Genomic DNA, 27288 nt, shown 5'->3' with positions numbered 1-27288 from the left:
TTTTTCTTCCTTCCTTTCTTTCTTTCTTTTTAGTTTTAGGAGGGAACTGATGCAGCTAGATTTTTTTAATTTAAACTTGTTTAAAAGTTTTATTTATTCAAGTAATCTCTGTGCCCGACGTGGGGCTCAAAATCATGACCCTGAGATCAAGAGTCCCATGCCCTCTGATTGAACCAGCTAGGCGCTCCCATGGCTGCTGTGAGCATTGATATATAGCTCTTTGTGAAGATTTATGTTTTTAATTCTCTTAGATGTGTAGGCTTGGAATTGCTGGGTTGTGTGGTATTTTTGTTTAACTTTTTAAGATACTGCTACACTGTTGTCCAAAGCAGCTATACCATTTTACACCCCCACTAGTAACATGTATGAAAGTTCCAATTTTTCTGTATCTTTATCAACAGTTGGTACTGTCTGTCATTTTTATTATGGTCATTTTAGCGGGCAATGTCTCATAATTTTGATTAGTATTTGCCTAATGACTAATGATGTTGAACACCTTTCCACGTGCTCAGTAGCTGTTGCATGTCTAGTTTGGTGACATAGCTTTTCTTTTGCCGATTTTCCCCCCCCATGCCTTTTTTTTTTTTTTTTAAGAAAGTGTTTTTGAGATATAATTCACATACCATACAATTTACCCACTTTAAAGTGTGAAATTCAGTGATTTAGTGTATTCATAAGGTTGTAAAATCATCACTACAGTCGGTTTTAGAACATTTTTATCACCTAAAAAGAAACCCTGTGCCCATTAGCCCCCAATCTTCCCAAACCCTAGGCAACCTCCAATCTACTTTTTGTCCAGGGATTTGTTGATTCTGGACAGTCACATAAATGGAATCATATGAAATGTGTAGTCTGTTTGTGACTGGCTTCTTTCAAGGTTCATCCATGTTGTAGCATAAATCAGTACTACATTTCTTTTTATTGCTGAAGAATATTCCATTGTGTGGATAGACCACATTTTGTTTTATCTGTTCAGCAGTTGCTGGACACTTGGGTTGTTTCTACTTTTTGGCTGCTATGAATGTCGCTGTCTGAACGCTCAGTACAAGTTGCACTTTTTTTTGTCCTTCTCATAGATGAGGATTAAAAAAATCCTCCAGTTCTGTAAGCCACTGCTAATGGCACACTGGCTAGCCTCCAGGTCACTAGGGTGGTGACTAGAAGGGGTGAGACCAGACTTTCTTGCCTTGTTCCAGTGTTGCAGGGCCAACTCTTTTCTGTCTTCAGTGTTTCCTTCTGCATCTTACTTACCTCAGCTGGACACCAGGTGTCATCTTACATTGGCCCCTCCCTTGCTGCCCTTCTGCTTGGGCCCAGCCCTGGGTACCCTGTCTCTTCAGCATCTGTCGCGTCTCCCAGTCCTTCCTTCTGTACACTCCCTGCTCCTTGCTTGGTCCATTGCAGTACTCAGCCAAGTCCTCTCCTATGCCCATGCTCCCTGCGGGTGGGTCTCCACATGCTTCTTGGTTGTTCAGAGGGCTCTTTTTAACACACATCCCTTCCATTTGAACCCCTGATGAAAGCATTTAGAGATCCCCTCTTACCTCCAGGAAAGGGTCCAGTCCCCTTGGCCTGCCATCAGCTGCCTTTGGGCTACTTAGCTCCTCTGGCCTCACTTCTCTGGCCTCACCCTTTACCAATTCTACCCTGTTTACTTGTGTAACAAGCTCCCGAAGGGCCTTGCTCTCATACCCATGCTTTTGCCCCTGCATCCCTGTGTTCGAATCCCCGGTCCTTTGCTTTTCTGACTCCTATTCATGTGTTTGTTCATTTACTTGGCAAACATTTACTGACCATCTGCTCGGGGCCAGCACTTTGCAGGGTGCCGGGGATACTGTGCTGCCAACGTCCCCGCTTTTGTGGTGCTCAGAATCTAGTGAGGCAGCCTGCTGGAGGAGCACTGGTAACAGTTTGTCATGATAAGCTCCGAGTGGGGATCTGCCTACAGGATGCCATTCAGGAAGCCTTCCTGATGCTGTTCCGTCTGGGCTCCCTCCACATGTCCGTCCCTTCCTCGCCTCTGACTGGCAAAGCTTACCGTGCCATACAAGGATCCCCTCTTCACCTCTCTGCGCTCCTGAGGGCGGGGCTCTTGTCTGCTTCTCATCTTTGTGTCCTTCAGGGCAGGGGCAGACCTGGCATGCTCATTGGTCGCCTGAGTAAGTGAATGAATGCCTTTTTAGTTCCGTGTTTCCCATGAAACTTGTAATGTGCCTTCACTCTTTAGCTGGATCATTCTGACGCCTTGGTCCTGCTTCCTGCTCTGATTGCCAGGTCTCTCTCCTGCTGGGGGAGCCGTTCTTCACCACCAGCCTGCTGCCATGGCACAACCTCTACTTCTGGTATGTGCGGACCGCTGTGGACCAGCAGTTGGGGCCCGGTGCTGTGGTGATGCCCCAGGCTGCCTCGCTGCACGCTGTGGTCGTGGAGTTCAGGGTAGGCCACCCACAAGTTGTTGCAGAAGGGCTGGGAGGTGAGGGCCCTTGTTTTCTTGCAGAGATCTTGGGTGCAGGTGGAGCAGTGTGAGTCCTCATGGTAGGAGTCTGTCCTTTTCTGTATTAGCACACTGCAGGGTTGAATGGAAAAGGCTTGCCTTTGTACAAATGCAATAATTTGGCATACAAAATGGAAGTGGCTGTGTGTTGTCATTTTAGTTATCCTTTATCAGAATAATTAAAAAACATAAATGAAGAGTTTCAGAAGACATTTCGCGTGGTTCGCTCTGCTCTTACTAAGAGCTGACGCTCCAGTTGTTAAAAGCATTTTGAGATGGAAAGTCAGCTTCTTTATGCAAGAAAAAATTGAAGAGCTTCATTTTAATTTTCTCATCAAAGCAGAACCAGTCACAAAATCATTTTGGGAAAGGTGTTTCTTCTTAAAAGGATTTTGAAATGCTTTCAACCTGAGAAGTAGAGTGAACCTCCTTTGATATTTCTTTGATTAGAGCAGTTTCATCCATTGGTAGCTCAATGGCTCTGTCGCTTATTTTCTGGGCATTTCTTCCGTGTTGTTTATTTACCTCATGAGATTTCCACGGGAGTTCTGGCTTTCATGGCCCAGGAGGGAATGTGGGAATGACGCTCATTCCCAGGCATATATCCTGGAAATGGGACACAAAATTGGTTGGCCTGTGTGCACTTTTGGTCCCCTCCCTCCCATTGTCCTCGTGCTGTGTTCATAGGTGCAGAGCCTCAGGAGCTAGTTTACAGATTTCTTCCCCCAAAAAACCCATCCCAGTGGCTCTGGCAGATTGTCCCTTGTAGGTGAGGACTTGGGGTCATTTGAGACCTGGCAGATTTGAATGACCATCCTGGATCCTTGAAATCTCTGAGCCCCTTTGACCTTGGGGTCTCTTCCATGTGTGCGGGAACAGCAAGGTGTGTCTCAGGTTTGGGGCCGGGGCACCCCAAGCCCGACTTCACTGACCCTTCTTGCTCTTGCAACCATGCTTCCGTGTCTGTGGGTGGGTGTGGATGCCGGCGTGCTGTCCTACGGAACCTGTGATGTCCATCCCCAGCTGGGTGTCGATAAGGGCTGTGCCTTCCTCACAGGACCTGTGGCGGATCCGGAGTCCCTGTGGTGACTGCGAAGGCTTTGATGTGCACATCATGGATGACATGATTAAGGTACGTGGGGCCACAGTTCCTCCCTGCAGGGTCCCACCCACCCACTCCGTGTGGCCACAGCGTCCTGCCCTTCCCACTTGGCCTTCCTTTACACAGTGCAAGTGAACATGGAGATCTTGAGTCTGGCCCCATTTCTTACCCCATGACCCCTGCCCCTTGGGCTGCACCCTGCACCCCCTCACTGCTTGGCTTTATACGCTCTCCTTGCCACCAACTCATGTGTGACCTTCAGGCAGCGGCCCAGAGATCACCTGTGGGGCAGCTTTCCTACCCAGCCCCGTTCTCAGCTGGAGGCTAGTGTCCCAGGCATTGTGACTCCTGTCTCCCTCTAGACTGGGAGCCTCATGTCGCTGTGACCTGGCAGCTGTAGTGCTCAGGAAGGGTCACTGAATGGGCGAGTGTCCAAGTGCCAGATTTTTTTTTTAATACCACTGCAGACATTTGGTCCTCAGAGTAGCTCATGACCAGGAGTGTCATCCCATCTTAAAAAGGAGATAATGAGGCTTAGGTGAAGTGACTCGCTGAGGAGACACTTGTGCCGGCAGCGGGGAATGGAGAAGGCAGCTGGTCTGATGCAGGGGCCTGTGGTCTTTCTGTGAGGACCCACTGCCCCAGGTGACGGCGGCAGTTACTCTCAGGGACCTGGGCCAAGGAGGTGAAGGACCACGGGCCTAGACCTTGGAGACTGGACATGAGTCCCTTATCTCTAGGCTGTTGGCTCTGTCTCTGTTTTTGTACACCCCTACCTCCCCTTCACCTTCTCAGCGTGCCCTGGACTTCAGGGAGAGCAAGGAGGCCGAGCCCCACCCGCTGTGGGAGTACCCATGTCGCCGCTTGTCCGAGCCCCAGCAGATCCTGACCTTTGATTTTCAGCACCCGGTCCCCCTGCACCCAGTCCGTGCTGAGGGCTCCATCGAGCTGAGGAGGTGAGAACAGGTTCCAGGGTGCAGCAAGTGGGGGAAGAGAGGGTGGGGCCTGCTTTCTGTCTAGTTACAGCGCAGGTCGCTAAGCACTTACTTCGGCTGCTCTCACGTGGGGTGGATGGCCTCCTTGTCTGGGCCTTGCCCTTCCTGGTCCGAAGTGGCCCTGAATCTCTAGCGGGTCCCCATAGCCCCTGGGTGTGTGCTGGTGGAGAAGGAGATCCAGAGTGGGCTTTGCACATCCCCCCACATCTGTAGCTCCCCTTGAGCTCAGCATCATGACAATCAGAGCTGTAGAGAAACGTAATTTTTGGTTGCTATGGTTACTCATTGGGCCATTTTTCCTGAACTCTGCTGGGAATTAAAGCAGGTTAGGAATTGGTAAGGGCTGCTCATTGTGAGGCACAGTGGGGCCGTCCAGCTCCAGCTCCCTTCACAGGGAGGAGCTGCTGCTTCCCTGAGGAAACGCCCCGGCCCCGTGGTTCCTCTAAGTGCTTGGCCAGGCTGCAGGGAGCAAGTGGGGCTTTGGGTTGTGGTTCTTTTGCTTAGTGTTTTACCAAGTGGCCTTTAGCCAGGTGGTATTAGCAGCCTCCTGATTGGGTAGGAAGGAAAGATCAGAGGTTTCTGGAAGGCAGAGGGAAGCTGTGGCTGTGCCTGCCCGTCTCTTGCATGGCTGTTTCTCTTTGGCCCAACATCCCCCCACCCCCAGGCCTGGGAGGAGCCATGGGGCCGTCCTGTGGATGGAATACCACCTGACGCCGGACAGCACGGTCAGCACCGGCCTCCTGGAGTCTGCAGAGGACGAGGTAGTGCTGTGCACGTGAGTCCCAGAGCAGGCCTACTCCGAGAGCTGGCACTGCTCTGGGTATCCCTGGCGTAGGCAGCCAGGTCCTAACTCCTCTGTGGCCCTGGGTCACCTGGCCCTGAGCAGCAGCTTCTCGTTGCGAGTTGCCCGGGCTGGAGGCTGACCAGGAGGGGGCTCTGGTGCCCTCACTGCCTTCTTGTTGCTTCTACAGGAGGACTGTTGCTGGAACCCGCACTGCAAGCAGGCTGTGTACTTCTTCACCAGCCCGGACTGCAGAGCCCCGCAGGGCGGCCCTCGGACCGTCAGCTACACGGTGGAGTTCCACCCCCGCACTGGGGACGTCACCATGGATTTCACGCTGTCAGACACCCTGGAGGACGGGTCCTGACCCTCACTTGTTGCGAAATAAAGTGGCCCGAGGGCTCTGGGCTCTGAATGGCGTGAAGCTCCCTCTCTTTTCAGGGCCCAGTTAGACCTCTGGGCTCGGAGGAGCCCTCTTCCCTTTTCACATTTTTGCGCCCGTCAGTTCCTTGATTTGGGTGTGATGGGCAGCCTGAACTGCTGACTGAATTTGAAGCCGAGGAGGGGCCAAGGAAGCCCCCACCGCCCCCGCCGTGGTTCCAAAGTGCTCAGAAAGCTCTCACGTGGCAGTGTCCCTGTGCTGTGCTGGGAGCGGGCTGAGCCGGGCAGGTTGTGTGCTCTCAGCTGGGAGGGGTTTCTAGATCTAGGCTGGGATGCTGACTTGTGGCTGGGCCATGGGCCTGAAAGACCCTGGCAGGGCCGTCCTTCTCATGTGTTGGGTGACATTATCCAGGCATATCCATAAGCGTCTGGCCTCTGTATGCAGCATCAGCAGGTGACTGAGACTTGACACCTGGACATCAGGCTGCTGCTCAGAGGATAGGGAAGAGGTGGTCTCGAAGCGTTTCCTGAGATGCAGACCCGGAAACCAGCCATCAGGAGGAGGAGCCAGGAGGTAAAACCTTTTCCTGTGTGCCCCCATTCTAGCAGAAGGACCTCCCGCCACCTCCGAGGCCTGGGGCAGATGGATACAGTGTAGCCACTCCAGCCTGGCACTTGCTTTGCTGGGGAAGGCCAGGGAGTCCTGAAGTGGTCCCAGCCTGGCTTCTCCTCACTCAAGGTGCCCTTCGTTCTTTATTCCCACTTGCAGAGGGAACAAGGAGATAGTAGGAACCCAGGTGGCCTGGTTTTCTGGCGGTTCAGGGCAGATTTATCCTGTTCCCGTGCTGCTGGGGGGAGGGCAGGAAAGGCCGGCCCCCCACAGCCTGGCCCCAGCTTGTCGCTCAAATAAGAGAACACCAGCCTTGAGCCTCACAGTTTTATTTTCTTATTATCCATCCTTCCGTTCAGCACCAATAAAGGGAAAAAACACCTCTCTTTTCAAAATATTTTATCAGGTGTAAAGATTGTTTTTCTTCTAGGGAAGAATCGTCTGGATATATATTTGATAATATTTTTACCAAAACCTTAGGTGTGCTTACCATATAAAACCCCTAATGTCCCATGAGGATACAATACCGAAAAAAATACAGAAATTAAAAAATTGTTTTTTTTTTTTTCTTTTTTAAAACAGTATTTCTAAATCTTAGCAAGTTAATACAATAGTTAAAAAGCATCAAGGTTAATATTCATACTTAAAACTCAAGGTGGTTTGGACAAATGGAAATGACCGTTTCCTTCCGAAGCTGACCCCTGCCTCCTGGCTTCTGTGGAGGAGGCTGGGCCTGGGGCAGGCGTGGGGCCTTGGGTGGGGATTTGGATGACCCCTGTGTCCACCCCTCCTAGGCCTAGATGCCACAGAATCTGAGATCCTGATAGTGTTTTCTTTTTTTAAAAAATCAAAATGGAAAAGTCTGGCTTGTGCATGGTCCTAGGAGTCCACAGCCTTGATGAAACGTGTGGTTGGGCAGTGGTGGCCTCAGTGCTCAGGCTGCGCCAGAGGATAGGGTGAGGGGAGATGGGATGCAGGCTGGCCCGGCTCCAGATGCCAAGCCAGGCTGGGCAGAGGCGACCTTGTTAGGACAGGAAATGACCGAGGCACAGGGAGGTATGACTTGCCTAAGGCCGCCCTGTGAGTAGGGAGAGAAGCATGTGCCGCCCTGTGCCGCAGCTCCCAGAGAGCTGCCCTGGGAGGGAGGTGGCTCCTCGGAGGGGTGGAGGCTGGACTGGCGTTTCTCTGCTTCAGGAACCCTGGCCTTTGTCTCTCCTGTTCTCCTGGACACGGCTGACTCGAAGCCTGGAGGCCTTGGCTCAGTCCCGCCATCCAGGCATCGAGTGTGTTCAGTTGGGCCCTGCCTATGTGAGCAGAGATTCCTGGCTGCTCCTGGGAGTGGGGGGCCCTCTGACCCCACGGAGCCTAGCCAGGGCCCTGGAGGCCAGGCCCTCAGAGGAGAGGCACAGCAGAGAGCCCAGGTGGGACTGTGCACTCGGGGTTGAGCAGCCCCTCCTGGCTCCGGACTCAGGGTGGGGCTGGGGCCTTGGTCAGGGAATGCTCCTGGCAACGAAGCCGTCAGCCCAGACACTGCCCTGAACAAACCAGTGCCCCTGTGTATATGGTTCTCAAGAGTGTCCTCCTCCAGCGCAGGGCCCACCTCTGGCTGGCTGCTTGGCCCCCGTCTTGGTCCTTCTTGCAGCTCAGGTGGGTGACAAGGCACAGCGTCAGCGAGCCGGCACCAGGAGGCTTCTAGTATTCGAAGGGTCCTGGTGCACTCCCCAGCCTCGCTGGGCAGAGCTGGCTCTGAGCCAGGTGGGCACAAGGTCAGGGTGCTTCGAGGAGGGGAGACCAGTGGGGGTTGTCAAGAACAGTCCTCCGAGTTGGCGGGTCCTTGTACTGGGAAACAGACACCAGCCTCCCTCGCGTGACTATGGGGAGCATCCCCGGGTGTGTTTAAAAAGGCAGGTAGGCAGAGGCAGTGCTGCCATGGAGAGGGGAGCTGCAGACCTCACCTGGGCTCTGCCATGTCCTGCCCAGTACCCAGGGCTGGCCCTGGTCACATGGTGGCAGAGTGGGTATCTACAGGCCTGGATGCCAACCAGTACCACTCGCTGCCCCAGGCAAGCGGTGGCCCCCGGCCTTCATCCCCAGCCTCCACACTGGTGAGGGTGAAGGGACAGGCTGGTCTGCACCTTGGCTTCCTGCCTCTTCATCCAGGGCCCCTGGGTCGCCTTTCAGGTTGGGCCTGGGATGACAGAGCTGCAGCCTCACCCAGAGGCAGGCAGGCAGTTCCTGAGCTCAGCCAGGGAAAGCTTGGTCCCAAACCAGAGAGGTGTCCAGAAGGGAAATGGGATCAGGCAGAAAGAAGAGGATGTGTTGGTGTTGACAGAAGAGAAGCTATAAATCTATCATTTGGAAAACCTGAAGTCCCCCTGGCCCATTTATACCATGAGCTCCCCTTCTTCCTGTGAAAAGGTGATGCTGTCTCCTCAGATTCCCTCTGCCCACTTTGAAGTCTCTTGGGGGAGCCTCTGGGGCCCTGTTTGGCTGGGAGAGGGGAGCCCGAGCAGCGCTCTCCCTCATGGTTTGCAGACCCTCTAAAGTGAAGGGTAGTTTTCTTAACTTTTTCTGTTTTTCTTTTTAAAATGTAATCGCCCTTGAATGCAAGACCCTGGGAAGAGCCCGGCCTTGCTGGTAACTGGACACAGCCCTCAAGGTCCCTGCTTGCTAGCCATCTGGGCTGGAGGCGGGAACTGGCGGCCCTGTGCCCAGGAATGCTTCTTTGGCTGGTTCTGATCGTGTTTGGAGTTTGGCCTTGGGTGAGGCCCGAGCGAGGGGTCTGTGTGGCTACGGCATGGCACGTGACATGCGGGCAGCGTGCATGCGAGGGTGCAGGCATGCGAGACAACGTGGCAGCAGACAAAAATAATGAACCCTGGACGAAGCTTGAGAAGAGATATAAAGAGTACAGAAACCCGGTTCTCATACTAACCCCCGGGTTACAAACTAGGTTGTGCTGTAGATTTGTAGAAAATCACGTTTCGAAAGAATGGCACTGTCGGGCAGCTGCGGCTCCCAAGGCTGGCCTGACTCCTCCGTCCACGGTGAGTGCCCAGAGGTGCAGGACAGCGCTGGCTCCAGCTCACCCGGGACTGACCGAGGCTCCCCCCGGGTCCCTGCCCTCCTCCCCCAGCACCAGGGGCACTCGCTGGAGGGGACATGGCCAGAGAGGTGCTGCGGCTCAAAGGGCTGGCAGAGGCCCCACTGCTCGGAATGACGTGGCTGGTCTATGCCTCCTCCTCTCCTGCAGACACCATCAGCCGCATGGCCACTGGAAGGTGGTCAGTCAGGCCAGACAACTGGGTGATAAAACTGAATTCTTCCACCTCCTGTTGGGGAGAAGCATCCCTATTAGATCCAGAGGATATCCTGCAAAGGAAGGGCCTGGAGAGCAGGGGTGGGGCCGTGGGATGGGGGGAGGGGGTGCGGCTGGAGCTGGGCAGCAGCTTCCTGGAGACAGAGGGGTGGGAGCATCACATGGGCTCCAGGGCCTCTGGCACTGACCAATCTCGTTTCCAGAGGCGAGTTCCGTGCTGTTGAGGGGTGCAGGGCAAGGGTCCCCTATCTACAGGTGTAGCCTGACTGCCCGGTCCACCCCAGACTCACGGCCTTCCAGTCCGGGCACAGCCCCTCCTCCGCATACAGCATGTAGTCGATGCGCCTGCCGTTGCCCTTGAGCAGGTCCTTGCGTCCCTTCTGGCCCACCCCGGGGCTCTTGCTGGTGGGGAAGGCCAGGTACTCCCTGCGGCCTTCCTCGCTCTCCAAGACCCTGCTCGACACACAGGAAGGCACAGGAAGCAAGGTGAGCCCCTTGCCCCCTTCCCCAGGCCCCAGATCCTGAGTGTGGAGCCACATTCTCTGTTTTTGTTTTTGTTTTTTTTTAAGATTTCATTTATTTGAGAGAGAGAGCATGAGAAGGGGGAGGGCCAGAGGGAAAAGCAGACTCCCTCCTGAGCAGGGAGCCTGATGTCGGACTCATCCTGGCGGGACTCCAGGATCATGACCTGAGCCAAAGGCAGTTGCCTAACCAACTGAGCCACCCAGGTGCCCTGGAGCCACGTTCTCATCCCCAAGTGAGAGACAAGCAGGTCAGACCAAACCCAGTGTAAGATCTGTCTTCCCTGTGGAGCCAAAAATGGCCTGGGGTGGAGGGAAACTCAGTGTGAGCCTGTGAATTCCTGGCTGAGCCGTGCCACTCCAGAGTCTGTCTAGGAATGTCCCATGTCCACTTTGGGCTTAGCTGTGGCTGAAGTTTGGACACAGCATTGCCCAGAACCTGGGGCCGAGTCAGGGACAGAGGTGCACAACAGGGCTTTGCTCGGAGCCACTGGGGGGCCTGTTTGGGGAAAGGGTCTTTGCAAGGAACCTCAGGGACTTCTCAAAGTCCTCAGACCTCCTGGGACTGTTGTTTCAGGTCAGCAGGGGGCTGGGCGAGGCAGGAGGGCACCCATGCCCTATCCTAGTACTAGACTCCTGGGTCCATCTAGCTCTGAGCGGCTGTGGCACCCAACCCCTGTGCTCTCCTCTGACATGAGGATGAACACTGTGGGCCCCAGGACACTTTGGGGACCAGGCATGCTGAGAAAGGAACAACATGGTGGTGGTGGGGCGCCTGTAGGAAAAGCATGTGACTCTTGATCTTGAGGTTGTGAGTTCAGGCCCCACATTGGGTGTAGAGGTGACTTAAATTAAGTAAAACTTGGAAAAAAACAAAAAACATAGGATGTGTCTGCCATCCCATTCCTCGGAGGAAGGAAACTATGTAGGTGCTTAAGTGTGGGTCAAGATTCTACACGGTGTGCAAGGCGCTGAGGTGGGGTGTTAACACCCTGAATCCAGGTCTTTTGACTTCCTGTCTGCTGTTCCCTTCCTGCCAGGTTTCCTCTGGAGCCTGAGCACCCGCGGTGAAGAGCCTTCACGGGAGACTTGCAGAGGGCAGGTGCTGACAGACACCGCACAGACCCGCCAGGCTGGCTCATGCCCGGACCCATGGAAGGGGCGCCTGGACGCGAACAGCCAGCAAACATGGGTTCCTACAAGGTCTTTATCAGCCCTGAGATAAATACACTAATGACATGCAGAACATCATTACATCTCAGAAATATAATCCATTACTGTCCTTTGCCTTTGATAATTAATTCCAGCATCAATGATCTAAGAGTTACTGATAGTCATTTTTTAATCATCATCTCATAAAAAGATAATTTTCTCGGCATAGGATGGTGTTTCAAATTTAGTCTATAATCTAATTAATTGGCTCAAATTAGCTGTGAGGAGCCACTGCCATGACTCTGTGCAGTCTCAGGCTGTGAGTTATAAATTGGTTCTGCTGCTGGCCTCTCAAATGTGCCCTTTATGGAAGTCTCTGATCAGATTCAAGTATGAAGTTTGGCTGGGATGGAACTGTCTCTACTTCGAAAACACTGGTCTGTGTTAGCTCCGCTCGTATTTTAATTTGCCTAATTTGTGGCTACCAGCTGACAGGGTCCCTGCAACACAGGCCATCCCCATAGCCCTTCCACAGGGATCTCGGCAGCCCTGGCCTCGCCCTGGGGGTTTCTGGGCCCTTTCCTGTTCCTGGAAGTGCCTCAACAGGATGGGGCTCAGGGCAGGCTGAGCTCTTCCAAAGTGAGCCCGGACTCTGGTGCTGATGTAGGAAATGCCACCTTGAGCCCCTCATCCTGGTGGGAGGCTTCTCCATGGGCGGACCAGCCCCCTGGGGCGTGAGGGTGGCCCAGTTTCCACCCACCCCAGCTTCAGTCCCTGAGGTCCTCACAGGCTTCTTTCCCATGGAACTGTGTTCTCTGCTCTGCCCAGCACAACCCAGCTCCCCACACCAGAGTCGGGGCTCAGTGCTCATCCCAGCCCCGAGAGCCACCCTCCCCTGCCCGACCTTGGCGGCATGGCCGCTGGCTGCTTACTTTTGCAGATTGTCAGGGGTGCACACTTCCTCGTCGTAGAGGTTGTCTGTGTCCAGCAGGGTACCTGGGAACGAGGAGGCGAGAGTGGTCACTGTGGGCAGGGCCCAGCCAGCCTTCTAGGAGGGCCGCCTCCCTGGGGCGGGAGGTCTGAGTGAGGCTTCAGGCCTGGGCAGCTGACTGCCCCTGCCCCTGCCCCTTGCAGTGGGGTCTTGGGGGCAGGGCCTGAAGTCTCCCTGGGAAGCCTACGGGGAGCCCAGCCTTGGTGTAGTGTCAGGCCTCGGCATGGAGGGCTCAGGCCTCGGTGGTGCCCCTCCCCTCCCCCGGCTCCCCTTGGTGCCCCCACCCTCAACCCTCTGCCCCCAGCGCCAGCTCACCGATGGCCCAGGACTTCTCCTCTCCGGGCCCCAGGCGGCAGGGGTCCTTGTAGTGTGTAAACAGGGAGTGCTGCTGCTCCAGCTTGTCATCTGTGCAAGCAGGGAGAGGGGGGCTGCTGTGGGGCGCGGGTGTCTGTCCTCAGGGCTGCCTGCCTCTGCTGCTAGTCAGTCACGCTGACCAGATGCCACCGAGTCCCTCGGCTAACTGCCTCTGGGGGGCTCTGTGGTCCCAGATGAACCGCGGTTCATCTGTCACTGGTTTTCTGTGTCCTTGAGAAAGCACCCCCCTCCCCAACCCGGGTTGAGCTATCCTTCTGAGGACAGGGGTCGCTGTCCCCTTGGGCTCCCTCTGGGTGCTCCTGCCTTCACAGCCCTGGGTGCCCAGGCTGAGTGAGGAGTGACCCTACAAGGCTCAGAGGGAGAGGTGACCTGCCCTGGATTCCAGTTTGTTGGGCCAACTCATGGAGCCACACACCCCCTGGGAGGAAGGACAGGCACCAAGTGGGGCCCGACTGGGTGGAACTCTCTGGCAGCCTCTTCCTTTGTGTGCCACGTTCCCACCCTGACTCAGGAAGATCCCAGGAGCACCCAGCATTTGGCGCCGGTCCCAGGCATGTGACTTCGAGGGCACCGTGGGCTGCAGCCAGGGGCTGTGTGTTCCATGGCAGACACTGTTCCCCCACCCACCCTGGAGTTGCCACTATGGTCAGGGGTTGATTTCCGGGTCAGGAACCGTCAGAAACAGCTGCCACCAGGTGAGGGCACCACCCTGTGCTCCAGGTGGGACCTTCAGGTGTCCTGCTTTCACTGAGGGCTAAGCCTAAGCTCACAGACCCCATGTCACTCACGCATCTTTGGTTTCTCCTGGGGCTTCGGCTGCTGTGGAAGGAGCCCAGGAGCCAGTGGATGGGGTGGGGTGGGGGTGGGAGTGGGGGTTCCTCCCATCAGCTCCTTGGGCCAAGGGAAGCTCAGAGCTGCCCAAACTCCCAGGAGGTCCTTGAGATCAGCGTGATCACCAGGTTAGTTAGTTAAGTCAATTATTTAAAAGTTTGCCCATGATCAATTTTTAGTCTTTTAGCCTAATGGTTAAAGGCATAATTGCCAGGGTTCAAATCCCAGTTCAACCATGTCCTGGCTCTGTGACCTTGGACTAGTGACTGGGCCTGTCTGGGTTTCTGCTTCCTCTTCACCCCTGCAGATTAGCCCCGTGCTCACTCTCAGGATTGTTCTGAGATTTAAATGAAACAGCGTTAGAATTGTGCCTGATGCAAAGCAAGAGATGACTGAGGACTTGGTGGGTAGTGTTAGCTGACTCGCGCATAGTCTGAGTTTCAGAGGCCCCGAGGCTTCTTTGTCAGAGGTTCATTTTTAGGGCATCTCTTTGTCTCCAGTAAGGAGGCCTCTGAGCTTTCTAGGCAGAGCGTGGGCTCTTCTCATTTTAGGATTTCTAGGGGGCAGAGAAATCCTAGTCTTGCTAATATCTCACCCACATGCTCACGAGGAGCAGGAAGTTCTTCAAGCTGCAGAACCCAAGTCTTTCCAGCCATGCCTGGAGCCCATGCCCGCCCCAGCAGCCGACCCGACTGGGCAGGACCACCACCTCACCTGAGGAGCAGTTGTCAAAGTTAAAATCTCCGCAGATGACATCAAATGCCACCAGCTCCTCGGGGTTGGCTGTGCTGGACGAGGAGGTAGATTTTCGGAAATCAGCCAGCCAGTCCTGAAGCAGGTCTAGCTGCTCACACCGGATGGCACTGTCCTCTGTGGGGCAGAACCAGAGAGATCAGATGGCAGAGCTGCAGTCAGACCCCAGTCAGGCCCCGGCACCGGCCCCAGCCTGCGGCAGGGTGGACTGCCCACCCCCTGGAAGGCCCGGGCCACCAGACCCTACCTGGCAGGGCATGCAGGTGCGTGCAGGAGATGTACCCAACAATTCTTTGGTCCTGAGGTGTGCTTCCCACCTGCACCTGTTGGGGAGGAGGTGAGGTATTGATGAAGTCATCATTGCTCTGAGTACAAGCCCATCTCTGTCAGCTCCTAGCTTGACTTGGGCTCAGGTAGGAATAGCACATGTCATGCTTCTAGGAGCTTCTGGTCCAGTGTGGGAGGCAGATGTATCAAGAAATACCAATCTCTGGCATGGTAAACGCCACTAGTAATTCATGCAAGGCTTTATAGGAGGAAAAATGCAGAAATCCCCACTCATTTCTTCCCTGTCCTGGTGCCCAGAGTGTCCACGTGGATGACCCTCATGTGCCAGCCCCTCAGTTCCTTGTCCACTCCCCTGATGGCTCTTTCCCCCTTCCCTTAGTCATAGCCTAGACCTGATCCCACTCTGCAGCCCGTCCCTCCGAAGTCGAAGTCAGACTCCCCTCTGGGAGCAGCCGAGCCACAGAGCCTGACACCCTTCGCAGCACGGAAATGACCCTGTCTCCCCAGCCTCTGCCCCTGTGGCTTCAGGAGAAGCCACTTCATCTGCTTTTTGGCAGTGGTTCCTGTTGGTTCCCTGATCTGGGATGACAGCTGTGGCCTGTGTCTCCATGGCACCTGTGTTACGGGCTGACCTCAGGTGCCCCCTGGCCTCTGTCCAGAGCCCAGTCCTCCTTCCTCCACAGCAGCCTCTGCAGGCCTTCATGCTGCACTCCCCCCAGACCTCAGCCTTTGCCTCCGGCTCACTGAGAGTCCCCAGAGGGTGGAATGGGTCTGGGGGCTCCTCTGAGACTCCCTGCCCAAGTGCAGATGATCCTGGTGGGCTCTCTCCACAGGCTGGGGTCACATCACAGACAACCCGAAACAGCCGTCCGTGGTGACCGTGCTGCAAGCCTGAGCCATTGTTGGGGCTGTGATCGTGGAGGTAAGTGATGCTGCCCAGCCGGCCGCTCTCCCAGGCCCTCTGGCCACGGCCCAGCTGCTGGAGGCCAGAGGGGGACATTGCCCCTCCCCCGCCAGGCATGCTCCTTTGGATCATCTGTGGATGCCTATCCCCAGAGGTCTCTTTTCTTGCTGGGCTTTCCTCCCACCTGAACCTGAGCAGTCTTTCCCAAACTTCTTTAATCTGTTCCAGAATGGGTTTTCTATGATGAGATCCTGGACCCTGGGAACCATCCAGGGAAGGTGACTGTAGAGGCCAGTTCGTGGCTGGGGGACATATATCTGCTGAACATGGCCCTGCCCATCCCCCAGCTAAGAGTGGCCTGGACTCGCCACCGCTGCCACATCACGGGCCCTCCTCTGACAGCCTTGGGAGGCTTCCCTCTTTCTTGTTGCTGCCAAAGCCAGGTAGGCATTATTCTCCTCCATCTGGGTCTTCACATCATTAAGCGTTCTTAGCTTTCTATAGCTCTTCATCTCCTTTCCCAGTCTGGATGGATGTACATATCTCCTTTCCCAGCGCCCAGAGAGATGAACATCTGGTGACTTGAAAATGGGCAGTACAGCCTGGTTTGGGGCTGCTTATAAAGTCCCATGTTCACCATTCACTTCTTGCCCACAGTCCAGACCCAAACCTCGGCCTTTCAGTACCGCCATTCCTGCAATGTCTCGGGAAATCACATACCATTGATGTGCTCTGTTGCAAAAACACAACACGGTTTTAAAAATCAGTGCCCCCGAAGGCCACACGGTGGCGCGCTTGCCCCTTATATTCCTGGGGCAGTGCTTCTGTTCCCCCTGAATAATAATAAACTGAGCACTAGTGCTTGGTGTTTCATGGACACTGCCTTGCTAGAGCCTTACAACAGGTCGGAGGGTTATACAGGTTTTACTAGAATTGGCTTGGGGTCACGAGGCTCTGTTGGCTGAGGCCGGTTCACATCAGATATTTGCTGCCGCAAGCCCAACTTCTCACCCTACTCTCTGCTGCTTTCTCAACTCCTGGTGACTTGGCAGGCTTTTCACCCATTCGACGGTCTTAGTGTGTCACCCCCTCACTCATTGGGCACTTGGTGTTACCTGCCTGTGCTAATACAGTGGAGGTACCACTCAGCCCTACCCCTACCCAGGAGAACAGCCCGGGAGGGAGGGAAGACACAGCAGCAAGGCCCCCCGCTGCCTGTCCCTGGGCGCAACTTGGCCCCTCCCGTGACTTCCCTGCTCTCTGTCAGTGCTGTGAGCCCCGTGAGCCCCGTGAGCTGCCAGGATCCGCTTCCTTACGTGCTTGGACTGATTGATTCTGCTCTGGCTCGAGTCCTCGGGAGTGGCAGAGGTTTGTGTTTCTCTTGCAAAAACAAACAATCACACCGAGAGGCTGTGCCTCTTAGTCCTGGTGGGCAGAGACTGTTCACAGAGAAGGGGCCCAAAATCAGGGACGTGAGCAGGAGCGATTCCAGTCCCTTCCTCCTCAGGGTGCACAGTAGCAGGAAAGCGCCTTTTCCTCAGGCATAGATGCGTCACAGGGGGAGGGGGGATGCAGATGAAGGGAGCACTGACCTCCACCTGCAGCCAAGGGCCTGGCCCCTGGCCTGTCTCCCAGATCCTCATTTATTTCACTCCTCCAGGCAGGAGAAACAGGCCCGCTCTCACCAACAGATGAACTGGGTCTGCTGTGCATGGGGCTCAAATGGCCCATTCTCATTTCTGTCTGACTGGAGAGACAGACGGCAAGATGGCTGGGGACCAGGGCTGAGGGTCCCACAGAGGGAAAGCTGGCTTGTGCTGGCTGTGCTGTGGAAGCTCCACAGAGGGAGTGTGGCCAAGCCAGGGCGGGGCCAGGATAAGGGGGGCTGGGTATGGAGGCCCCCCGGGCGAGTGGGGTGCTGGAGCAGAGCCCAGGGCAGGTGGAGGGGCCCAGCTGAAGGCTGGGCTTCTCCCTGAGGCAGCAGGAAGAGAGCAACAGGAGTCAGACCTGGGCGGGGAGGGGATGGGGTTGGGAGGGGAAGGACAGCCCCAAACACAGGCAGATGCGGAGGAATAACGGCCTGGGCCATGATAGTGCAGCTGGGGCTTGGGGGGTGGGGTGGACCCAGACGTATTTGGAAAGTGAAATGAGGAGCCTGGATGCAGAGGTTCAGGGCACAGGGAGGAGTCAAGGTGGGCATGGTGGAAACTGGCTGATGGAGATGGGCAGATGATCAGTGAAAGGGAACTGTGTCCAGGAGGCAGCCGGACACAGACTTGGGGGCCCGGGGGAAGAGATGGGAGCTGGGACAAACTCGAGAGCCCTCAAGCAGGTGTGCACCTGGAGTCTGGGCAGCGACTTCCCCAGGTGGGTGCGTGGGGCTGGCATGGTGACCACATGGAAATGAAGAGGCCTACCCACGTGGGGTTGGGTCGCCCTGCTGTGGGGGCTGCCAACCCTCAGGTAGGGCTGAGAGCTGGGCAGGAGGCAGGAGGCCCGCCAGGTGCTGTCAGATCTGTGAGGTGGGAGGGAAGTTGCAGACAGGATTTTATGTGCAATATCTTGATTTTTAAATGTTGGCCAACACTGGGGCGCCTGGGTGGCTCAGTCGTTAACCGTCTGCCTTCAGCTCAGGTCATGATCCCAGGGTCCTGGGATCGAGCTCCGCATCGGGCTCCCTGCTCGGCGAGAAGCCTGCTTCTCCCTCTCGCACTCCCCCTGCTTGTGTTTCCTCTCTCGCTGTGTCTCTCTCTGTCAAACAAATAAAATCTTTAAAAAAAAAAGTGTTGGCCAACACAGGAAACTTGTTGGTGTGGACCAGATTAAGCATATCTGCAGAGCAGTTTTAGGCTAAGGAGCAGAGGGAGCATTAGCAGTTAAAGGCTGGGCAGGGGACCAGGGGCCTGGAAGGAATGGCCAGAGAGGTGAGAAGAATGTCCGCAGCAGAGAGACTGTCCCAAGAGACTGTTGTGACCCTGGTGGGCATGGTGGTTGGGGTGCCAGACCAAGGAGGGAGATGAGGGTGTGGGCTGGGGGCAGGGCCAAGGGGGTCCCCAGCCTCTGAACCATCTGTGGTAGAGTGGGTGGGAGGGAGAGGGTACACTCTTCTCCTGAGCTTGACAACACATCCCCTCCTTCCCCCAGAAAGTCACTCCAGCTGCTGAGACAAAAATATATCCGAGGAACAGAACATTGATGAACCATATGCCAAAATGGGGAGGTAAGAGGAGTTCACTCAGTTTCAGCATCTCAGACTGTGAGAGGAGAGTCAAGGATCCCCAACTCTGGGCCTGCAAAGCCACACAGGAACCACTGAGTACTCTGGAGTGGGGTCTGGGTCCTGCATCAACTGGCCAAATGTTGCTTCCCCAAACTCTGGAAACGCTGAGAGTGGCTTTTGCGTAGGGAACAAAAAGTCAACACTCGGTGCGTTGTCAGGCTCAGTAGAAGATAACGGGTAATGACCAAATTACCACGGTCTAAAAACTCCTGCAATTGCATCCAAATTAGCAGAAATAATTATGATTCCCTTTAATTAGTGGCTACGGGAGCGAAGCCTTGGGCTGGTGGGCAGAGTGCCTGGCACGGCAGCTGCGTGACCGCCGGGAGGGAGGGCACATCCGGCCAGTGAGGCTGCAGGCCTAAGGGAGCGGGCGTTGGCCCCTTCGTGGACAGGGGCCCCCTGCCTCCTCCTCCTCCCTTTATCACTGCCACCCTCACCACCGGCACCGCAAGGACCCCCCAGGCCTCAAGCTCATTCCCCGCCTTATGAGTGGGCACCAGGCTGCCCCCACTTTACAAATGAGGAGATAATGGCTCAGAGATCTGAGGAACTTGCCCGATAGCACCCGGCCAGGCCTGTCTGAGCCTGGACCCTCGGCCCTTGTCCCTGAGCTGGGTGCCCACCGGTTCAGCTCCATGAAAGGCCTCGCCTGCCCCCAGTCCTCCCAGAGTGGAAGGACCTCCTGGCTGCAGCCCCACCCGCACCTCCGCCCTGTGGCTCTACCACAGGCTGACCTGTGCCCCAGGGCAGGGCCATGGCCTCCTACCTTGAGAAACAGCGCTCCTTTGGAGGCCAGGCCGTCGGAGCGCCGCCCGTTGGGGTAACAGTGATAGGCCACGTCCATGATGGGGTAGCGGCTGGCAAAGAAGAGGCCGCTGTTGAGACACTTGAAGCTGCAGCAGCCTTGGCAGCCGTAGACCCCGACATCGTACAGAATGTACTCAAAGTAGCCGTGCAGCTGGTCTTTCAACTTGGCGGCTGCCCGCTTGTCAAACACCTCCTGCAGACACAGGAAGTCCAGGTTGGCGGGGAAGAAAGCGGACACCTCGTGGTCAAAGGCCTCGTCCGGGTGCCGCCTCTTGCGCGCGGCCGCCTTCTTCACCCCGGAGGCCTTGTAGGGGAGCTTGCTGTTGGTGGCGCCCGGCTCCCCGCTGCCGCCGCTGTCTGCCGCGGCCCGCACCTTCACCAGGGACTCCCTGGAGGCCGAGGGGCTGCCCAGGCTCCCCGAGTCCCCGTCCCGTTGGCTGTGGTTGGGCATCTGACCCTGTGGGGCTCCACCAGCCCCATTCCTGGCTTGGCCCCCAGTGGCGGCGTCCTCGGCTTCGGGGGGCCGGCCCCCCTCCTCGCCTCCGCCTCCGATGCGCACGATGCAGGCGTCCTCCAGGTTACTGCCCTCGGCCGGCTCCCCGGAGGCCGGGCCGTTGGCAGCCTCGTCACCCTTGTATTCCACAGAGGCCGTCCTCTTAATGCTCCCAGGGACGGCCCGGGCCACGCCATCGCTGCCCTGTGGTGACACCAGGCTGCTGAAGCTGGCCGCGCTGATGGAGGTATTGGTGGGCGAATCAATGTAGATTTTGATCTGGGGCCGACTGGCGCCGTTGCGGATTCTCTGCCCGATCTCTTTGGCCCGCGCTTGGGTGTTGAAAACATTGTTGAGCCTGGCCAGCGAGTCAGGGAGGAGGCAGAGGTTGGCAGTGGCGAAGCAGAAGCTTTTGCCAGGACCCGTACCCTTCCATTCACTGAGTAGGGTCGCCCCACCGGCCGGGCCCTTGTCCTCCAGCCGGGAGTAGATGTAGGGTCGGCGGGCGGACTGCAGTGGGGACCAGAGGAGGAACCCGACAAAGGCGAAGGGCAGCGAGGCAACCAGGAGGGCCAGGTAGACGGGCGTGAAGAGCACGGTGCAGAGCAGCTGGAGGTAGCACGGGTCGTCCGCCCGCTGGCGCTTCTTGCAGGTGGTGGGAATGAAGGAGGCCACGAGCCGGTCCACCAGCCAGTAGCATGGGAAGAGGAGAGCCCAGGACACGGCGTGCAGGGCGGACAGACAGCTATTGGGAAAGGGGGCCGTGTACAAAACCATCGCAGCTCACTGGGCGCCGCGGCCGGCCCTACTACATGGTGTCCGTGGCAGCGCGGGCACTTTCCTGCGAGGGGTGGGCAGAGGGGGGCGGGAGCAGGTGCAGGAGGGGTCACCTCCTGGTGAGCTGCGTCTCTGGGCGGTCAGTGGTGAGTGTTGGCCAGCCAGTCATGGTTCACCTCAGGGGGCCATACTGGGCCACTGGGGCCTGCAGGGGAACCTGTAAGACAGAAGATAAGGGGGCTTTACTCATCCTTAGGGGAGCTGGTTGGATGCTGAGGCCACTCTCCCCCTCACCCTGTTCCTGCTTCCTCCATCAGAAGCAGGAGTATTCTGTTTGCCTGTGTGTGTTTGGTTTTCTTGAAGTAAACAGCTTGGTGACATGACCACGTCTAGCTGTCCATCTTGATCTTGTAACCTAACTGCTCAAAAACGGACCCCGGATTTTGGAGGGTCCTAGCTTTGTGGGCATTTGGGAGGCAGGCTGGGGATCCTGGAGGATGCCTGGGCCTGACACTGGCCTGGAGCAGCCAACAGCTCATCAGGAGCCAGGGGTGTGCCTGGAATGGGCACGGGGTGACCCTGATTCAGAGGAGCCTCAAACATACCCACTTGTCACTGAGTGTCCTTCAGGTCAGAACAGAGAGGGAGCAAACAGCAGAGAAACGGGGTCAAAGAGTCCTAGGGTGCAGGGCAGTGTGGCTGGCAGGAGGACCCCTTACAGGAGCGCCCTACCCACAACCGGGCTCTCACTGTGCTGATCCTGCAGCATCAGCCCACCCTTGTACTCCCACCCCAGCTGACTCCCACCAGAAATCCCTGACCAGCCAGGATCCTGGCACTGCCTGGACCTTACCAACTTCCGGAATGTTGGTCCCTGTGACTTTTGGAGAAGCATCCTGGGGCTGTGAGGATCTGGCCCAAGCTTCTCCCCTAAGCCTGTGATGCAGCCCCGGGTTCCAGCTGAGGCCCACAGCTGGAGGAATGAGTCCCCCCACCCCCCCCAAGGCATGAGCCTCAGACCAGGCCTTAGGGCCCTGCGTAGCAGAGGCCTCTAGCTGCAGTTACTGCACTGAATGTAGAATCAATAAAGACAAGAGTCTGGGGTGTTGGCCCAGCCTTCAGGGACCCGTGGGAGATCATTCTGTGGTGAAGCTCATATAAGCATCATCTCAGGTCTTCATTACCTGAACTGTTGGGGGGTTCACTTCCTGGTCACCGTCTCCCCGACCCAGTCTAGCCTCTGCCCTGGTGCCATGGGGGTTTGTGCCCATGTTCCATCCATCCTGGCCCCACCGCCTTTCTTCCTCCTGCCTCCCTGGTCACTGCAGCCAGGACGTGGGTGCCATCCGGGTTCTGCCTCCCCCAGTCCCCACATCACATCCGCCCCACTCCTGGAGCCCCTGGGCTGGTCCATGACTGCATCATGCTTCACCCACTTTCTTGGCTGTGTCTCCATCAGGCCATCTTCCATTCAGTGGCTCGAGGGATTCTGTCTGGTCTGACCGTCCCTCAGATACCCCAAACCCTCGGAAGCCTTTTTGGGCCCTTTTTAGGCGTCTTGTCTCCTAGCCAGGTCTGCCGTGTCTGCAGCCCCATCTCCCTTGTGCCCAGTTCCCACTCGGTGGGATGTTTCCTGTCCGTGCCCTGCCCGTCACCTAGCTCACCCCTTTTCTTCTAGACCTAGCTCAGAAATCACCTCCTCAGAGAGGCCTTTTTGCTGCCTTTTGTCAGCTGGCGTAGGTACTTCCACTGGGGGCTCCTGTCCCCATTGTGCATGGCCTGCACTCTGCAATTCTAGGTCATAAAAGCTCATGGAACATGGCCACTTCCCCAGCAGACTGGGAGCTTCCTGGAAGAAAGGGCTGCATCGAGGACATGGTGGGTCCTAGGGCCGCACCAGCAGGAGCTCAGGAAATAGGTGGGTGAATGGAAGTCAGTCTGCACTGCCTCTAAGCCTGAGGTGCCGGCGGGGGGGTGGGGGGGGGCGGAGGGGAGGATTTCCCGGATGCACCTGTCACCTAAGTGCACTCCCATGGCCACGTCTCCAGGGCTGATTTAGTGGGGACGAGGTACTTGTCCCAGACCAGAGCTTAATGTCTAAAGATGAACTTTAGCTGGTGTCTGTGTCTGGTTCTGGGGTTCTGGAGAATACATTTCACAAGGATTTTACCTTCTTCAGGGGAAATCGCTTTGAAGGAAACACCGGAAGGTTACAGTTTGGGGAAGCAGGTGTGTCTACTCAGACCACAGCTGTCTGGCCAGGAGCCATGGGAAACAGTTCCTTTGCAGACAGCTCTGCACTGCACCTTGGTTTAATTTGGGAAAAGCATGCCACCCGCCTGTGGGCAGGGGGACCACGTGGCTTTGTCTGGTGCTGTAGTTGCAAGGCTTCTCACTCAGGTGCGGGCAATGGGCTCACCGTCAAGGATGTTGGTGAGGGCAGAGGGCCAGCCTTCCCTCTGGGGTAGGGGGTGGTGGGGAAGCTGTTTCAGAGGATGGGAGGAGACTGCTGACATCCTGCTCTGGAGTCCCAGACCAGACAGTGGCCTTCACCACCTTCTCCCAACCCAGCCCGAGTCCTGGTCTCCGAAGGCCAGGTTCCCCCCAGATGCCCTAACCTCCATGGCCTTTACTTTGGGGTCTGCTGATTCAGAGGTCCTGTGAACTGAGGCCCTGAGACCAATTTTATAATGACAGTGGCTGAAATTGGAGGGTTTGTTGCAGGCCTGCTGACCCTCTGCGCACGTGATTTTTAACCCCCCAGCAGAGCTCTATCACCTCTGTGGCCCAGAGCTCATGACTCAGTACTTAGAGGGGCTGTGGCTGTCCAGCCCTCCCATGCCTGCCGTCTGCCAGACGTACTTATTCTTTCTTTAAAATCCCAGCAGTTTTATTTGAGGGTAACCCGAAGTTGGCTGCCCCCACTCTGAGCTGGTGGGTTTGGCTGCCTTCGGCCTAGCGTGCATGCACACGGCAGCCTGGCTGGAGTGAGAGCTGCAGGAGAGGGCACAGAGCTGCCTGCACCAACTGGACCTACAGGAGGAGGCAGGTCCCGTCCCTGCAGGTGGGGAGGCTGGGATGGCGTTTCCCAAGCCTCCAGCAGCCACTGCAGTGGGCACCAAGGTGCTGGGGGTAGGGGTCTAGGCCAGACTTCTGGGGACACCCAGATGCCACCCCCAAGTGCATGGAGAGGGGCCCGCTCCCAGGTCTTCTTAGCTCTTTCCTCCTCTTCTTTGTGGCCCAAGGTCACCAGCCCAGCCAACACCATCTTCACCTGAGTGCCCACCCCACCCCGTCACTGTCCCCCTGTCTTCCGTCTCAGGCCACAGTGTGCACGGAGATCAGAAGAGCCTCCTAAACAATCTGATTACATCCTCCCTTTGGTGGTCCTGTTGTCTTGGAGGAGAAAGTCCAGTCTCCCAGTCTCTGTCTAAGGGCCCTCTGTGCTCCTGCCCCCCTTTCCTTCCCCAGCCCCACCCCGGAAGGGCCCCTAGCACCTCAGAGGTGGATGCAGCCTCGCTTCATCCAAGGGCTCCTGAGAAAAATTCCCAAACCTTCTGTTCTCCCCTGTGGCTCATCCCTAGCACTGGCCAGGCAGGGTGGGGATCTGCCACCAGCTGGGACAGAGCTCTTAGTAGGGCCCGGTCCCCTCTTCAGCTGCCCTGTGTCCACCTCACTTATGTTGGGGCCCCAGAAACCCTTCTGGGCAAGTTCCCCCCAGCCCCGCCTGCAGCAGCAGTGAGCGGCCAGGCCTTGTTCTTTCTGCCTCCCCTGGGGCTGGTCACAGGAATGTATTTGGTCTCCATTCAGGCATCAGTGGGCTTGAGGTGGCTGGCAGCCCAGGGGGCCCACCACATTCCTCTGAGATGGGGCAGCTCTGAGCCTCCCAGCTCTTCATGGCTACCTGGGTCCCCCGTCCAGCCCCCTCCCCCGCTCACCACCCCTCAGCACCCGGGGCAGAAGGGGCCTCTGGGTGCCGCCCACCTGCTCTGCAGGCAGTCCCTGCATCTGTGCCCAGGGGCTGCTAACACAGTTGACACAAAAGGGTTTGCTACCGATGGAGCCAGTTTCTAAAGCTCTGTGGTTAATTATTTTGTCTCAGTGAAATGAAAGGAGGGTAAACAAACAACAACACATTAATTAGTCTGATCTACACTTTCCCCATGAAAGAGGGGAGTGGGAGCTGAACACCAGATGCTGGGAACTTCTCGGCAAGCCTTAGAGTCCTGGGGGAGCGGGGGGAAGGCGGTGGCTGAGCGGGATGCAGCACAGGCACCCAGTCTGCACCCCTCAGCCTTTGTCTCGCCCCCGACCCCTCGCGGGGCAGGACATAGTGGGTGGCGGGGTCCAGGCTCTGCTTCCGCCAAGGAATGCCTTCCCCCACCCCTCCATGCCCCAGCTCTCCGCTTTCCTGTCCCGGAGCTGGCTTCTTTACCAAGCCAAGCCCACCATGGCATCTCTGATGAGGGTGACATACGTGCTGAGCGGTAGTCACTCAAGCCCATACGCTGGATTGCGCTTTCAGTTTCCTATTTTAAAGTAACAATCACTCCTGGGTTTCTCCCCATTGTAAGTCCTGGTGTGGGGCTTCCCGGTTGCTCGGGATGCCCGATCCTCCTCCCCTGCCCCAAGGTCATGGTCTCCAGAGCTGAGCTTGCGTCCCAGACACCCTCAGGTCCTCGTGGTCACTCCTGAGCCCTAGGATCAGTATGGGGGGCTACCCAGTGCCCCAAGGGAAGGCTCCTGGGAGTCAACCTCAGGCTTGCTGCCTCACTCCCAGCTGCACTGCTCACTGCTCAGCTTGGGCTCGGGGACAGGCTCGCTGAGCCTATCTCGTTATCTCTGACATGGGGGTAGCAATACCAGCCTCCCAGGGCTAATTGTGAGGCTTTATCCTTCCCTACCTCCCCTCCTCTTCCTTGTAGGACCTCCCTGACCACGCCTCAGCTGAGGTTGACTCCTGTGTGTCCTGGCTGCTCACACCCTGACCTGTGGATTCGGTGGATTTTAAAGAGGGGACAGGCTGGTTCTGTGCACGGTGCTGGGGGCAGCCGGAGCCCACCCACCAGCCCTCTAGGCTCCTCACTGACCTGCAGTACCTTCAGATCCTCAGAGACCCATCCACACCATTCAGGCTGGAAGTGCCGGCCTTCACTAACGTGTTCCTTCCCCTACAGCGAGGACTGGACTGGGCCCGACCGTGACAAGGAGCCTGGGCTGCAAAGCCATGACAGACAGAGGGAGCAGATCGGTTCGCAGGCTGGTCCGGCCAGGAGGGGAACTTGCCCGGGAGGCTTGGGGGCCAGACAACCGTAAGTCCAGATGGGAGAGGAAGAGGTGGTCACAGGCTGGCCTGGGAGGTCATAGGCCGGTGACTCCTGGGCAGGTATGGGGTGTTGACAGAGAGAAGCTCCACACCAGAGTTGCTCCTGTGGGTTACTGGTATCTGTGGGGACCTGACCTGCAGCCACCACAGCACCGGAAGGGGAGACTTGGACGACTCCAAGGCCTGAGCTAAGCCAAACCTCCTCCCCATACACCTCCCTGAGGGCTGGGGGACTGGCTGATCTGCTATCCCTTGGGGAGGGCGTCGCAGGAATAGAGCCTGTCCAGGCCTGTCCTATTTGGTGTTGAAGATGGCGGGGAGGTCCCCAGCAGCCTCCTTGGGTAAGCTGCAATGGACAGGCTCTCTACTACTGGATACCAAGTGACCCTGGCCCCAGGACAGCCATCCCATGTCCCATCTCCCCGGGAAACGGACCTGGCAGGCACACTGCTACACCAGACCTGCTGCACAGAGAATCACAAACGGTTCTGGGTGAATGCTGACTTTGAATTTGAATTTCTCCTGCAGTAGGAAAGCAAGCAAGCCAGCCTAGTTCTGCTGGCCAAGGCAAGCGCTGGCCCCAAGGAAGCTTGAACCATCTGGAGGGATCTCTGAGCTTTGGAGAACTTTGAGGAAGTTGAGGAGGGTTGGGAGTTGCCCCAGGTTGGGGGCAGGATGGGACCTGTCCCTCCATCATAGCCCTTCCCTCTGGTCCTCATGCCTGCTGAACCCTCTCTCATCCCAGCAGCAGGGCTGGGAATCCTGGAACAGAGGGACCTTCTCCCATCCTCTTTGTGTCCACAGGCTCATGTCTAAACAGGCACTGGTCCAAACCCCAGGTTTCTGCAGGAAAGACTGAAAGGATTGCTCCAATCCAATTACCGGAATGTGCTCGCATCCACCGGCGGCGCCGAGATTGGGCCGGCCCATTTCTGCCTGGATGCCTGCTGCCCCGGGGGTTGGCATAGCAACGGGGAGCTCTGAGCTGCTGAAACTTGGAGTCAACTCATCACTGGGAGGACAAAAAGAAAGACTGAAGAGGATGCCTTTCTAAGTGCTGCAGGTCAGACAAACCCAGGCTAATCCCTGAAAGCCACAGAAATGG

At 56.7% G+C, this 27288-nt stretch overlaps 2 protein-coding genes across 9 annotated transcripts in view; one reads left to right on the top strand and one right to left on the bottom strand.

Annotated features, from left to right (window-relative positions):
• PRMT7 (protein arginine methyltransferase 7) overlaps positions 1-27288 on the top strand; it is a 96750-nt gene that overhangs the window by 39250 nt on the left and 30212 nt on the right. Inside the window, exons 14-24 of one of the 5 annotated variants that reach the window (XM_045890854.3) lie at positions 2275-2436; positions 3552-3626; positions 4392-4552; positions 5256-5352; positions 5563-10454; positions 11244-11406; positions 15427-15515; positions 15726-15940; positions 16765-16865; positions 18642-20327; positions 26035-27246. In XM_045890854.3, the coding sequence (XP_045746810.1) occupies positions 2275-2436; positions 3552-3626; positions 4392-4552; positions 5256-5352; positions 5563-5739 (672 nt within the window). In that variant the 3' untranslated portion in view covers positions 5740-10454; positions 11244-11406; positions 15427-15515; ... (2 more) ...; positions 18642-20327; positions 26035-27246. Of the gene's footprint in view, positions 1-1948; positions 2185-2227; positions 2437-3551; positions 3627-4391; positions 4553-5255; positions 5353-5562; positions 10455-11243; positions 11407-15426; positions 15516-15725; positions 15941-16764; positions 16866-18641; positions 20328-26034; positions 27247-27288 lie in introns of those variants that run through there. The other 4 variants (XM_054511277.2, XM_064580699.1, XM_064580698.1 and 1 more) reach the window with 4 other exon arrangements.
• The window catches only part of SMPD3 (sphingomyelin phosphodiesterase 3), an 84019-nt gene continuing 63407 nt past the window's right edge, over positions 6677-27288 (bottom strand). For all 4 annotated transcript variants that reach the window (XM_045890852.3, XM_064580700.1, XM_054511280.2 and 1 more), the window contains 7 exons: positions 19547-21074; positions 14553-14628; positions 14267-14422; positions 12662-12751; positions 12288-12351; positions 9973-10135; positions 6677-9695 (listed from right to left, as the gene is read on the bottom strand). In XM_045890852.3, coding sequence (XP_045746808.1) covers positions 9594-9695; positions 9973-10135; positions 12288-12351; positions 12662-12751; positions 14267-14422; positions 14553-14628; positions 19547-20857 — 1962 coding nt within the window. In that variant the 5' untranslated portion in view covers positions 20858-21074 and the 3' untranslated portion in view covers positions 6677-9593. The remainder of the gene's footprint in view (positions 9696-9972; positions 10136-12287; positions 12352-12661; positions 12752-14266; positions 14423-14552; positions 14629-19546; positions 21075-27288) is intronic.

The sequence above is a fragment of the Mirounga angustirostris genome, unplaced genomic scaffold (assembly GCF_029215605.1).
Source record: "Mirounga angustirostris isolate CCGP_5_RB_7025 unplaced genomic scaffold, mMirAng1.0.hap1 SCAF_16, whole genome shotgun sequence".
Lineage (NCBI taxonomy): Eukaryota > Metazoa > Chordata > Mammalia > Carnivora > Phocidae > Mirounga > Mirounga angustirostris.
Note: the sequence above shows the minus strand (reverse complement) of the source record. Positions and strands in the feature narration are given on the sequence as shown.